General features: G+C 38.2%; 1 protein-coding gene across 4 annotated transcripts in view; it reads left to right on the top strand.

Moving 5' to 3' along the window:
- The window catches only part of NGLY1 (N-glycanase 1), a 63,672-nt gene that overhangs the window by 27,499 nt on the left and 21,525 nt on the right, over positions 1–14,648 (top strand). For all 4 annotated transcript variants that reach the window (XM_019422911.2, XM_019422912.2, XM_019422910.2 and 1 more), the window contains 2 exons: positions 2,540–2,705; positions 13,007–13,229. In XM_019422911.2, coding sequence (XP_019278456.1) covers positions 2,540–2,705; positions 13,007–13,229 — 389 coding nt within the window. The remainder of the gene's footprint in view (positions 1–2,539; positions 2,706–13,006; positions 13,230–14,648) is intronic.

Genomic DNA, 14,648 nt, shown 5'->3' with positions numbered 1-14,648 from the left:
TTATCTCGGTTTCTACTGGGTGATCTGTTTATTTACTTTGAATATATTATATTTTGAGGGGAAAATAACTTCCCTAAGAATTCTTTTAGATAAGATTTGGGAGTGGTATACTTTCTACACTGTTACATATCAGAAAACATATTTCTTGTGCCCTTTTGTGTGATTAGTTTGGCTGGGTATGAATCCTGTTTTCCAGTCATTTTCCCTCAGAATTTCTTTTTTTTTTTTTAAACGTTTCTTTATTTATTTTTGAGAGCAAGAGAAAGAGAGAGAATCCCAAGAGGCTCCGCGCTGTCAGCACAGACCCCACACAGGGCTCTGTCTCACAAACTGCGAGATCATGACCTGAGCAGAAATCAAGAGTTGGAGGCTTACTGACTGAGCCACCCAGGCGCCCCCCTCAGAATTTCTTATTTATTCATTCATTTATTTATTTATTTATTTATTTATTTATTTATTTATTTATAAGGGGGGAGTGGGAGGGACAGAGAGAGAGTGAGAGAGAATCCCAAGCAGGCTCTGCACTGTCAGTGTGGATCCCACTGTGGGGCTTGAACTCATGAACCATGAGATCATGACCTGAGTTGAAACCAAGTCGGATGCCACCCAGGTGCCCCAACCCCTCAGAATTTCAAAGATTTTGTTTAAATGTTTCTAATGAGATGTCTGATTCATTAGAGCATATTAGGATTTTTTCTATTTACTGTTATGAAATATCCCTATTATATGCCTAGTTTTATCCCCCCATTCGTAGTGGCTCTTTTCTTCAACTATTGGTTTCTGCTATTTCTTGGAGAAGTTTCTCTTCTCCACTTTTTCTACTCTATTTTCTAGATTTCCTGTTGGCTGGATTTGGGAACTTTTGGATTTATACTCAGTGTCTATTTGTTGGGTTTTTTGGGCAGGGGCGGAGGGATTTTTTTTTTTTTTTTTTTTTTTTTTGGCACATTCTCAGAAAATGTCTTGGTTCAGTCTTCTAATTGATCACTCTTTAGCTATGTTTATTCTACTGTTTGACACCCTCTGTACTTTGTCCTTTCAGTGTTTAAATTTTTAATTTCCAGGATCCGTAGTTGTCTTTTGCTGAATACAGTATACCCTCAAATCTCTGAAGATAGACTTTTTTTTTTTTTTTTTTAATTTTTTTTTTTTTTCAACGTTTTTTATTTATTTTTGGGACAGAGAGAGACAGAGCATGAACGGGGGAGGGGCAGAGAGAGAGGGAGACACAGAATCGGAAACAGGCTCCAGGCTCTGAGCCATCAGCCCAGAGCCTGACGCGGGGCTCGAACTCACGGACCGCGAGATCGTGACCTGACTGAAGTCGGACGCTTAACCGACTGCGCCACCCAGGCGCCCCGAAGATAGACTTTTTTATAGTCTGTCTCTGTATTTGCTGCCGTGGCTACAGGGTTAGTTCTTCCGATGTTGATGCTAGTATGTCTTCTCAACAGTTTGGGTTGTTGCAGATGCAGTGAGTCTTGAGAGTTCCCACGAGCCTGTCTGTGAATACAGCATCTTCTTCTAGCAATTGTAGGGAGGGGTAGCACATGCTACCAGGGTAGGCTGTACCAGAAGCAGCAGTTCTGAGCTTGGAAGTTTTTCTTTGCTTCTGGGAGTCTCAGCATCCTCCCTCACTGCTGAGAGGTATACTTCTTTGTTGACAAGGAGTGATGGGGATAGGGTGGAGAAAATGCTAGCTGTCCCTCCTGCAGAGCTCAGCCAGTGTTCCTGATGCTTGTTCCAAGGCTTTTTTTGCTCTGGATCCTGTGGCTCCTCTACCCTTGGGATTACTTTGAGAACATTTTTTAGTTTGTGTAACCACTCTTGGCGGTGGGGGTGGGGGGGGGTGCATATTGCCATGTTTTTTTTCCTTTAATCCATTTGTGTCTGTTTTTCTCCTTCAGGAATTTCTCAAAATTCCTGATCCCTTCAAGAGTACTCCTCCCTTGTTAATGCCATATAGAGTTTTCTTAAAAAATTATGTTACTGGGTGCCTGGGTGGCTCAGTCAGTTAAACATCCGAGTCTTGGTTTCAGCTCAGTTCGTGATCTCACAGTTCATGAGTTTGAGCCCCACATCAGGCTCTGCACTGAAAGTGCAGAGACTGCTTGGGATTTTCTCTTCTACATGCACTTGCTTACTCTCTCTGTCTCTCAAAAAATAAACATTAAAATTTTTTTTTTCAAAAATTATGATACTTGCAGGGATTTGAAGTGGAAAAGCTATTATTCACATGCATTGCTCAGAGCAGTGTGTTGATCCAAACTTGTAATCAAGCATTTAGCGTATTCTTGTTTAAGTGCATCCTCAATGATACAATATATTCAGAGGAAAAAAATAGACGTATCTTAGACTGTGACCCAGATACGGGTATCTCCTAAAACTAATTTTATAAAGGTTTTGAGTATAGTTATGTGTATTTCAGTAAATTCATACATTCCTCTTTATCTATGAAATCATAGAACCATTGTTTTCTGTTACGTGTTATTTTTGTAGCATATGGAGAAAAGCTAACTTCAGTATTTTTTTCTATTAGGTTACCACTGATTCGGTCATTCTAAAAGTTCTGCGGTCCAACATTCAGCATGTGCTGGTCTATGAGAACCTTGCTCTCCAGGAAAAAGCACTGGCTTGTATTCCAGTCCAAGAACTAAAAAGGAGATCTCAAGAAAAGTTATCTAGAGCTAGAAAATTGGATAAAGGTAGTGGCTTTATATAACCGTTCATTGCTAAATATACATCATTGCTAAATGGAAATACTGAAATGATGCCTTTTGCTGTATACATCATAAAATTCTAACCTATTAATATGTTGATGTCTCAAGTTAAAACAGTAGTAAAATTTTATTGCACATATCTTATGGACACATCTATTAACATTTTTTTTTCTTACTTCAGTATGTATTTGCAGTTTAATCATTGGTATGTGAATTTTTTTAGGTATAGTAGAACTTTAGTCTGTGGAACATACAGCATTTTTAATAAATTTTAATGTGAATCAGACAGAAAACACATTCAAGATTAATCTATATGATTAGACCATTGACTCACTTTGGTTAATAAAGAGATAGTATTTACTGATTAAGAGTATGGATCTTGAAGCCAACTGCCTGGGAAGAAATTCAGCTCTGCCACTTTACCGTACATCACTGAGCCAGTAATTTAATCTCTAGGTCTCAATTTCTTCATTTGAAAATTTGATTTTGGGGGCACCTGGGTGGCTCAGTCAGTTGAGCATCTGACTTCGGGTCAGGTCATGATCCCACAGTTCATGGGTTTGAGCCCCACGTCGGGCTCTGTGCTGACCACTTGCTCAGAGCCTGGAGCCTGCTTCGGATTCTGTGTCTCCTTCTCTCTCTGCGCCTCCCCCGCTCACACTTTGTCTCACTCTGTTTCTCAAAAATAAATAAATGTAAAAAAATTATTTAAAAAAGGTGATTTTTAAAAGTAAATGAGGGGCGCCTGGGTGGCGCAGTCGGTTAAGCGTCCGACTTCAGCCAGGTCACGATCTCGCGGCCCGTGAGTTCGAGCCCCGCGTCAGGCTCTGGGCTGATGGCTCGGAGCCTGGAGCCTGTTTCCGATTCTGTGTCTCCCTCTCTCTCTGCCCCTCCCCCGTTCATGCTCTGTCTCTCTCTGTCCCAAAAATAAATAAAAAATGTTGAAAAAAAAAAAATTAAAAAAAAAAAAAAAAAAAAAAAAGTAAATGAGATAGAACAAGTAAATGGCTCAGAATGATACCTGCCACACTCATCAACCAATAATTATTTGTTATCATTAATGGTTTTAGAATTTTAGTTATTTTTCCAACATCAGCATTTTTACTTTGGGTTTTTATGTAATTAGCTTTTATCTAAATCATTTCTTAATACTAAATTTTCTAGGGGATGATGTAATTTTTTTGGTGGTTGCCTTAGTTTTAGTAAACAGTTTTAACTAATCTAAGTCCACCTTCAAAAACACTATTCTTCGTCATGTATAGTGCAGATACCTCTTAAAAGAATTGTCCCAATTCTTCCCTCCCGTCCTTATGACATTGCTGTCATATACTGCAATCACCTAATAATACATTGCTGTTGTTATTAAACAAGTTACTTTTTAGGCCACGGATAAGAAAAACACAAGATTCTCTTTTACTTTCATATATTCCTTTTCTGACACTTTCTTTCTCTAGATCTGAGTTTCTGACCTTTACCTTTTTCCTTCTTCCTGAAGAACTTCTTTTTAATATTTCTTTCAGGGCAGCTCTGTCAGAGGTGATTCTCTCACTTTTTCATTGCCTGAGAAAGCCTTTATTTTTTTCTTCCCGCTTGAAGGATAGTATCACTGGGATATAGAATTCTAGGTTGGTTCTAGTGTTCTTTCAACAACACTTTATTTTACTCCACAGTCTTCTTGCCTGCATTGTTTATGACCAGAAGTTGGCTATGGTCCCCATGCTTATTCTTGAACAGTTAAGGTTCCCCCACACCTGCCAGCTCCTCATCCCCAGCTTTATTCAAGATTTTCTCTTTGTCTATGGTTTTCTGCAGTTTGAACATGACAAGCCTAGGTGCAGCTTCTTGGTTGGTGTTTCTGAGCTTCCTAGATCTGTGGTTTGGAATCTCATTAATTTTGGAAAATTCTTGGCCATTATTGCGTCAGATATTTCTTTTGTTTCTTTCTCCCTTTTCCTTCTGGTATTCCAAAATGAAGATACTCTATTTTACCTTCATCTATCTCTTCCTCAGTTTCCCACAGTTCTTAGTGATCTGGTCCATTTTGAGATTCTCTTGCAATTCTTGGATGTCCTGTGCCCCTTTTCTTTTTTTTCCTTTATTCTTTTTTTTCCTCTTTGATTTTTAGTTTGGGAAGTTTCTGTTAACCTATCTGCAAGCTCACTGTCCTTGGCTACGTCTTACCTACTGATGAGCCTATGAAGCTCATTCTTTTTTTTTTTTTTTAAGTTTCTTTATTTCTGTGAGAGAGAGAGAGAGAGAGAGAGAGCGCGCATGAGTGGGGGAGGAGCAGAGAGAGGGAGATACAGAATCCAAAGCAGGCTCCAGGCTCCGAGCGCGATGTGGGGGCTCGAACCCGCAAACTGCGAGACCATGACTCCAGCTGAAGTTGGATGCTTAATGGACTGAGCCACCCAGGTACCCCCCATGAAGGGCATTCTTAAGTGTTCTTGATTTCTACCATTTCCTTTAGATTTTTTTAAAAGTTTCTAAATAACAACAAAAAAATCTATTTACATTATCCATCTATTCTTACATGGTGTCTGCTTTTTTCATGAGAAACCTAATATATTCATCATAATTATTTTAAATTTTTTGTCTGTTAATTCCAAAATCTGTGCCATATCTGAGTAGTTCTGATACTTGCTTTGTCTCTTCAGACTGTTTTTCATGCCTTTTAGCACATCTTATATTTTTTGTTGGAAGTTGGACATGATGTATTGGGTAATAGGAGCTGAGGTGAATAGGCCTTTTATGTAAGGTTTTATGTCCATTTAATGAGGAGTTGGGCTATGTTTAATGTTTGCCATAGGTGTCAGAAGCTTCAGATTTCCTCTGGTATTCTTGTCTTCCCTCTTGTCTTTGGGCTTTTCTAAGAACTCCTTAGAGTCTGTATCTTTTAGTGTATTCCATATTTTTTACACTAGAGCATTGTTGGTATAATGCAGAGGGGAGGAGAAGCCCTCTGTCATCTTCTGAGTAAATCTCAATTAAGTTTTAGTGGGCCTGTATCCTCAGGCTTGTGACCTTCCCAAGTCTTTCTTAACTTTCCCCCCCCATAGGCAAGATAAGAAGGCTAGAGACGGCTAGGACCAGGGAAGTCCCCTTTCCCCACTTCAGAAAAGGCTCTGGTAAAATCTTTTTTCCCTGAAGAATAGGCCTTAATTGTAGAGAATAATCTGGGTATACTTTACAATTCTTAATCTTCTCCTCTCCTTCCCAGAGCTATGAAGGAATCTTTTCTTTTTTTAATTTATTTATTTTGAGAGCGTGCACACACATACACACACACATTCAAGCAGGGGAGGTGAAGGGAGAGGGAGAGGGAGAGGGAGAGAGAGAATCCCAAGCAGGTTCCACGCTGCCCTGTCAGCACAGAGCCCAACATGGGGCTTGATCTCACAAGTGTGAGATGATGACCTAAGTTGAAATCAAGAGTCAGTCGCTTAACCAACTGAGCCACCCAGGAGCCCCTCTTTTTTGGTTCTTTACCAAGAAAACCTGATGGAATTCTTGGAGGGAAAACCCTCAAACGTGTTAGGAATCCCTCCTAAGACTGTGTTTCTTATTCAAGCTAGTCCATATTCAGCCTCCAGCAGTTTGTCAAAATTACCATTTAAGTGTTTCTTACCAATTTATGACTCTGGTGGCTTATTTTCCATATAGCAGATGCTGGTTGTGATTCTCTGTATTTGTCTGTTTCTCCAGATTTCAGGGTGACAGTTTGCCCTGTGAACTCTTCTGAACTCAAGAAAAGTCAGTGATTTTGGTTTATTCAGTTTTTTACTGTTGTAACAATGCGAATGAAAACTCTAAGCTCTTTACGTGTTAGAGCTAAAACCAGAAGTCTCTCAGAGGGATTAACTGTGTGTCTCTTTTCCTTTTTTAATCATTTAATCACTTCTTACATATATCATGAAGATATTTTGCTGCCCATTGTATTTTGGTAGTTTTGTCTTTATTATAGTATTATACTGTGTCATTTCCTTGTATTTGATGACCAGTCTGGGCCTTAGTCTAAATTCAGCAACATTGTTATGAGACCTTGAGACAATTCTTCATGTTGGATTAATAGATTTTTACTATTTATGAGATAAGAATGCTTATTAATATGTGATTACAAAGACCCTGTCCACTTTAAAGTACTGTGCTCCTTTAGATAATGCCTGACATAAATGCCTGTCTAATAGGTACTAACTGAAGCGTGTTTTGTGTGTGAGTCATTGGGCTAAGCCCCGCAGGGGAGACACAGCAGTGTCCCTGCTGACATTTGCCTGGCATGTTTTCCCTCTAATTATAAAGGTAATATGTGGCTTTTTGGTAGAAGATTTGGAAAATAGGAATAAGATAAGACATCTATAACTTCATCTCATCAGAGTATGACTTAAGATTTATCTATATATCCTCTCACACTTAAATTAAAAAAGTTAAAAATCCTGTTCTTTAGTTACTAATGTACTAATGAGTACATGAACACATTTTAAGTACTCATTAACCACAAGTGATTTGTGGCCACCCTGTCGGACAGTGTGGATATGAACTATTTCCATTATTGCTGAAAGTTCTATTGGATGCTGCTGTTCTACAAAAACAGTAGGGTACTGAAAGATGAAAGAGTAAGAGTAATAAGTGGGAGAAATCCAAATATATAGTGAAATAAGTGGTATTACAGACATAATGGCTATATTTTTTCAGGTTAGAGTGGGCTGTGAGCAATGGGATTTGACCCCAGTGGCTTAAGATTTATTTTCTCATGTAAGAAATTATTGAGGGAGGCAGTCTGATGCTACTGGTAGGCTCTGAGACATTATCAGAAGCCTAGGTTCTTTCATCTTTTGGTGCCGGCATACATGGTTTCCATTCCGCAAGTTATGTCTCATAGTCCAAGGTGACTGCTAAAGCTCCAGCCATTATATCCGCAGACCAGGCATCAGGAAGAAGAAAAGGAGAGAAAGCAAAAGGTACCTCTAAGCTGAGCCTGTTCTCTTGAAGCAGCCTTCCTTGGCATCTCACACCAATCTTCGTCATTTGGCCTCATTTAGCTCCAAGGGAGGCTGGGACCTGTAGTCTTTTTAGCTAATGCATTGCCATCCTAAATAAATCAGAATCCTGTAAATAAAGTATTGGCAGATGGATGTTGTATGGCAAGGAGCACCTTTGGCACTGAGATGATTACAAAGCCTCCTTTGTCCAGGTTGGTGATTTTCTTTCATTGTGGGTTTTTTTGGTGTGTTATCTGTTTGTTTTTTCATTTCCTCCTCAAATTAAATCTTCTGGGTTTCTGACTAGGAAAAGTGTTCTGGTTTGAAGCAGAAGTGAGAACCTTGGAACACTGCCCACTGAGATACCTTTAGAGATAGTTGAGGCTCAGAGAAGTGTGATTTCATAGCTCTGGCTTGAAAGACTGAAGAGTTGTCATGATTGAGTGTTCCAAATATAGGTGAAACACCTATTTTGAAGAGGAAGAACCCTGTCATTTTAGAAAAGTGAAATAAAATTTATGTTGGCCTACTGAATTGAATATGAAGACATGGGAGGAAAAATGTTGAGTATTAAGGTGTGTCTAAGGATGAGGCTACCTAGACAGATGTTTTACTGGTTCTCTTCTCTTTTTGTTTTTATGTTTATTTAATGTTCTTGCGAGTGACAGAGGGACAGAGAGAGGGAGACATAGAATTTGAAGCAGGCTGCAGGCTCCAAGGTGTCAGCACAGAGCCCAATGTGGGGTTCAGACTCCCAACCCACGAGATCATCACCTAAGCCAAAGTCAGACACTCAGCCGACTGAGCCACTCAGGCGCCCCAATGGGTTCTCTTCTTATTCCCTCTTTTGTACACTAATGTCTGGTTTTCATAGGATGGAGTTAAGACCTAAAGTTGTTGATTTTATTTTTGTCACTGAAAAATTACCAGAAATCTATTCGTATGTTGTTTTTGAAGATGCTAAATTTATTAATCTAAAGTCTTTTTTTTTTTTTTTAGGTTTATTTATTTGAGAGAAAGAGTGCACGGGGGAGGGGCAGAGAGAGGGAGAGAGAATCCAAAGCAGGCTCCATGTTGTCAGAAGAGCTCAATGCAGGGCTCAGTCTCACAAACCATGAGATCACAACCTGAGCCAAAATCAGGAGTTAGGCACTTAACCAACTGAGCCACCCGGGCACCCCCTTGAAGTCTTGATTATAATTTTAAAATATACACTCCACACTCTAATATATTCTCCATATTTTCCCAGAATTTACAATCTAAAACAAACAAACAAAAAAACCAAACACAGGCACACAACAAAAAAGAATTTAGCATCTAAGTCAAACCTTCCTTTAAGCCCCATAACTCTGAGCTTTCTGAGCTCTTATCCTCTACAGACAGGATTCCACTTGCATTTCTCTGAGCCATAATTAAGGATATTGCTTCATCAAGGAGCACTGTCCCCGGTGGGCCTCACACTCTGTGTGCCAGTTCTACTTCTGGCTGGGAGGCTGCAGTACCTAGAATGCAGAAATACAAGTATTCTGTCTTCCTTGCCCTTCTTTTCCCATTTTGATAATGACTATTTGGTGAACAGTATTAATTCTAAGTAATATTATGAGACTTGTTTGTTTAGTCCTTCCACCATTCATTCAGGTATTTACTGCATGACAAGCACAGTTCAAGGTGTTGGGGATACAGCAGTGAACAGAGCAAAGTCTGCTGTCATTGGGTGAGAGACTAAAAAAAACCCAATACGCAAATATAGCGCGTAGTGATAAGTGCTGGGAAGACAAACAAATCAGGATAACAGAATAGAGAGTGACTAGGAAGGATGCTGTTTGTATAGAGTTGTCAGGAAAGTCTTCTCTGGAAAGCAGGGATTTCCACTGCAGTTAGGGGGAACCAACAACTGCAAAGGCTCCCCGCGGTGCAGGTGAGCTTGGTCCCTATAAAGGATGGCAGGGAGGACGTGGTGCCTGCCACAGAATGAACAAGACAGAGATCAGAGAAGTAAAGGGGGTACATTAGTTTCCTGTGTCTGCTGTAACAAGCGGTCACAAACTTGGTGACCTAAAACAACAGGAATGTATTCACTTGCACTTCTGGAAGCCGCAAGTCCATAATCAGAATCGCTGGGTTGAAATCAAGGTGTCAACAGGGTCTCATTATCTCTTTCTGTTCCACTATCACATCACCTTCTGTGTATGTGTAGAATTTCCCTCTGCTTCCCTCTTTTAAGGGTACAGCATGCATTTAGGGCCCACCCAGATAATCCAGTATAATCCCACATCTCCATATCCTTAATCATATCTTCAAAGTTTTGTTTTGTTTTGTTTTGTTTTTTGGTTTTTTGCTATGTTAGGAGTTAGAGACTCCAGGGGTTAGAATATGCTTATCTTAAAAAAAAAATATGCGTATCTTTTGGTGGACCATTTTTCAGCCTACCAGAGGAGACCAACTGTGGTAAGAAAGGGCAAGAGTAGAAACTGAACTGTATCCTGAGTGAGATGGAAACCCATTGGAGGGTTTTGAGTGACATAATCTACCTTGCATTTTTAAAAAGATTACTCTGCTGTAGGCACTTGATGGAGAAGGATGGCAGTGCTATATTTCTCAAGCTCATTTTTAATCTAATACCAACTTTCATATTATATAAGTAAAGCTAGATTTGGAAAGCTAGGCGGCTCAGTCAAGTTAAGCATCCAACTTCAGCTTAGGTCATGATCTCATGGTTTGTGGATTTGAGTCCCGCATCAGGCTCTGTGCTGACAGCTTCAGATCTTCTGTTCCCCCTCTCTCCCTGCCCCTCCCCAGCACACGCACTCTCTCTCTCAAAAATAAATAAACTTTATTTAAAAATGCATTCAAAAAAAAAAGAAGCTAGACTCTCCCTGCCAATCAGTCACATCTCTTCCATAGGTTAACAGCTATTATCATATGATGTGTTCCTTTTCATATCTTTTCGTATGTTAATACATAGGAAATACACCCATAGTTACGTGTAAAAATAGTTTAAGCTGTGTGGATTTACATAAAATTTATCATCCCATATATCTTCAGTTTCTTGATGTTTTTCATTTACTAATGTGTTTTAAAAATCTTTTTAACTCTCCATAGTGTTCTATAGTATGCATGTACTATTATGTATACAGTTCCCTATTGATAAACATGGAGATTATTTACCATTTTTTTTTCTATTCTAAGTATTCCTGCAGTGAGAATTCCTGTAAAGCATGCCTCCTGGTGTATATATATGCACAAGTGTTTCTCTGGGATAAATATAAATGTCAAGGATGTGTTGATACTTTTATACTGTAATGGATCCTGCCAAACAAATTGCCTTCCAGTGTACATAAAAAGTGTCTTGAGAGTATTTGTTTCCACTTAATGAAATTATTGGACTTCTTTTATGGACTTTGAATTTATCTAATGGGTTTGCTAATATTCTTAACGATTTATAGAAGTTCTATATATATTCTGCGTACTTTTCTTTGTTAAACATATTACTTTTTTTTCTCCCAGTGTTCTTTGTTTAATTTCATGTAGTGTTCTTTGTTTAATTTCATGTAGTGTTCTTTAATTTCATGTGGTATATCTTTTGAAATTCATGTTACAAAGTTAATATAAGAAAATTTATTTTTTTTCCATTATTAATTTCACAATCTGCATCTTGCTTAAGAAGGCCCTTCTATACCACAAAGCCATAAACGTGTTCTTTTGCAATTTCTGCCTTTATAGTATTCCTCCTCTCAGTATGTTATGTAAATTCTGTTGTACCCAAATCATTATTTTTATTATAAAAAAAATTTTTTTAACGTTTATTCATTTTTGAGAGACAGAGAGAGAGCATGAGCGGGGAAGGGGCAGAGAGAGGGAGACACAGAACCTGAAGCAGGCTCCAGGCTCCGACCTGTCAGCACAGAGCCCGACATCGGGCTTGAACCCACAAACCGTGAGATCATGACCTGAGCTGAAGTCGGGTGCTCAACCTACTGAGCCACCCAGGCGCCCCCCAAATCATTTATTGAATCGTCCATCCTCTTAGAACTACTTTGAAAGGCTAACTTCATCAGACATTATGTATCACTTAAAAATCTATTTTTCAGGAGTCTTCCTTTGTTTCAGTAATCTACTTTGTCTATTTTTCACCAATATCACAATATTTTAATTATTTTTGTGATTTTGTAATGTGTTTTGACATGTATTAGATGAATTTATCTTATTGTTCTTATTCAAAGTTATGTTGACCATTTTGTCTTTCATGTGAATTTGCAGTTTGTCAAATTTTATGAAAAATTACTTTATAAATTTTAATTACATAAAATTTGTAATTATTTTTAATTTTAATTGGTATTACATTAAATTACAGATTAATTAGTAGATAATTAACAACTTTAGAATATTGTTTTCCCATCCGGGAACATAATCTGTTTCTAGCCTTTATAGTCTCTAGGTTTTTGTATAATACAGTTTTTTTCTATTTTGAACTGTATCAAACAGAAATACAAAAACACCTATGACCAGCATTGAACTTTATTAGATCTTAACGTTATGCCATATATTTCCTTCAAGTATGTTTTATTATCACTTCTTAATAATAAAACATGAAAAGATAGAAATGAGAACTCCCTAGATATGTCTTCTAGATTCATTTCTCCTCTCCTTCCCTTCTTTCCAAAGATACCACAGTCTTGAATATGATCAAGAGAAATCTTTTTAAAGTAGATATAATATTAACAGGCCATACATACCTGCTGGGGTTGTTACATACATTGTAGGCATCGTTCTCTTTTTAGTTGATGTGTGGTGAGTGTCCACAGATAGATTACATTGTGTAGTTGAAAGACTAAGAAAAGTTGATAGGGTGATTTTTTAGGCGTCTGGAATTCTCTGATTTCTGCTTGTGATTTTGTGATTGTTTCATGTTTACTGGTATATATACCTGATAACAAATTGAATATAGTCATTTTTAAATATTTTTAAGAATCAGAATGATTTTCTTACCTCCCTGTGTTTCAAGATCAATTCCACATTAACCATAGTTCCCTGAGAGGTGGTTATGTTCAGCTCACTTTAGTACATAATGTCAGTTACGGTGGTAAATGGCATACTGCTATAAATGTGCAAGGCAGTATGTCGTATTTCATCCTGATTCACGATATGCTGACAGTTCTTTTCTTGCATCATGTTTGAGAATACCTTTTAGATCATCTTATATTTTCATATATTTCAGCTCCATATTTTAGAATAAAATATGTGTGTGTGTGTATTTTTAGTTTTTGTCAGCTTCAGATCTTACTTGGTTCTGTTTTAACTTCTCAGGTACTGATGTAAGTGAGGAGGATTTTCTTCTGCTGGAGCTTTTACACTGGTTTAAGGAAGAATTTTTTCAATGGGTGAATGACATTTTGTGCAGCAAATGTGGTGGCCAGACTAAGTCTAGAGGTGAATCATTATTTCCCAATGATGATGAACTGAAGTGGGGTGCGAACAGAGTAGAAGATCATTACTGTGATACATGCCAGTTCAGCAATCGATTCCCAAGGTGAGTGTCCACTGGACAGTAAAGTCAGAGTGATCTCTTAATGGAATGGTTAGAAAAGAATTTTTATTAAATGAGCTTTTTAATTATTAGAAATATATTCCTCTAAGACAGAGGTCAGCAAGCTATGGCTGGTAGGGTAAGTCCAGCCCACATCCTATTTTTGTAAATACTGGAACACATTTATTCTGATTTGTGTGCTTATGGTCTGTAACTCCTTTCACATTATAATGTCAAGGTTGAATACTGGCAACAGTGGCCATATGGCCTACAAAGTCTAAAGTAATTACTGTCTTAAAAATTTTTTTTGATTGTTTATTTATTTTTGAGAGAAAGAGATGGAGAGAGACCGAGCACAAGCAAGGAAGGGGCAGAGAGAGAGAGGGAGACACAGAATCCAAACCAGTTCCAGGCTCTGAGCTGTCAGAAAGAGCCCAACGTGGGGCTCTAACTCACAAACCGTGAGATCATGACCTCAGACAAAGTTGGACACTTAACCGACTGAGCCACCCAGGCACCCCAATTACTGTCTTTTTATAGGAAAATTTTGTTTACTCTTTCTCTAGCATATATTGAGTGTAGAGGCACCTGGATGGCTCAGTCAGTTAAGCATCCAACTTGGGCTCAGGACGTGATCTCATGGTTCATGAGTTAGAGCCCCTCATCAGGCTCACTGCTGTCAGCTTGTGAGTGCAAAGCCTGTTTCAAATCCTCTGTCCCCCTCTCTCTGCCCCTCCCCAGCTTGGGCTCTCTGAAAAATAAATAAATTAATAAATTTAAATAAATAAATAAAGTGTGGTCTTAGCACATTTAATGCTATAAATCTTTTTTTTTTTAATATTTTCTTTTAAGTTTCTTATTTGAAAGAGACAGCATGAGTGGGGGAGGGGCAGAGAGTGAGTTGGGAGAGAGAATCCCAAGCAGTCTCCACGCTGTCAGTGCAGAGCCCAACATAAGGCTCTCATGAAACTGCGAGATCATGACCAGAGCCGAAACCAAGAGTCAGTTGCTTAACTGACTAAATCACCCAGCTGCCCTAATGCTGTAAATCTTGTATTGTTCTTTTAATTACATAACTTGTAACTTTCTGATAACTTTATTAATAATTGATAGTACATAAAAATAACACTAATGACATTAATAATACTACTGATACATTGTGATAGTAAACACAATGAGGTACATAAAATAATCATCAGATGCTAATATGGAAGGTAGAAGTATAATGCCATCATATTAACGACAGAATTTTAATCAGGTGCCTTCCCCACCCAATCTAATGTATCCTCATTATTTAAATTTTAAACTAAGGAAGTTTGAACTTTTCAATTAACTTTTTTCATCCTTTAATTCACAAGCCTCTTATCAGATTTTTTAAATTGGCAATACTTATAAACATTGGTCGTATCATCAGTCAAGAAA

This window comes from Panthera pardus, unplaced genomic scaffold, assembly GCF_024362965.1.
Source record: "Panthera pardus isolate Hobbes unplaced genomic scaffold, ASM2436296v1 HiC_scaffold_16, whole genome shotgun sequence".
Classification (NCBI taxonomy): Eukaryota; Metazoa; Chordata; class Mammalia; order Carnivora; family Felidae; genus Panthera; species Panthera pardus.
The sequence above is the reverse complement of the archived record's forward strand: the minus strand, read 5'-3'. Positions and strand labels throughout refer to the sequence as shown.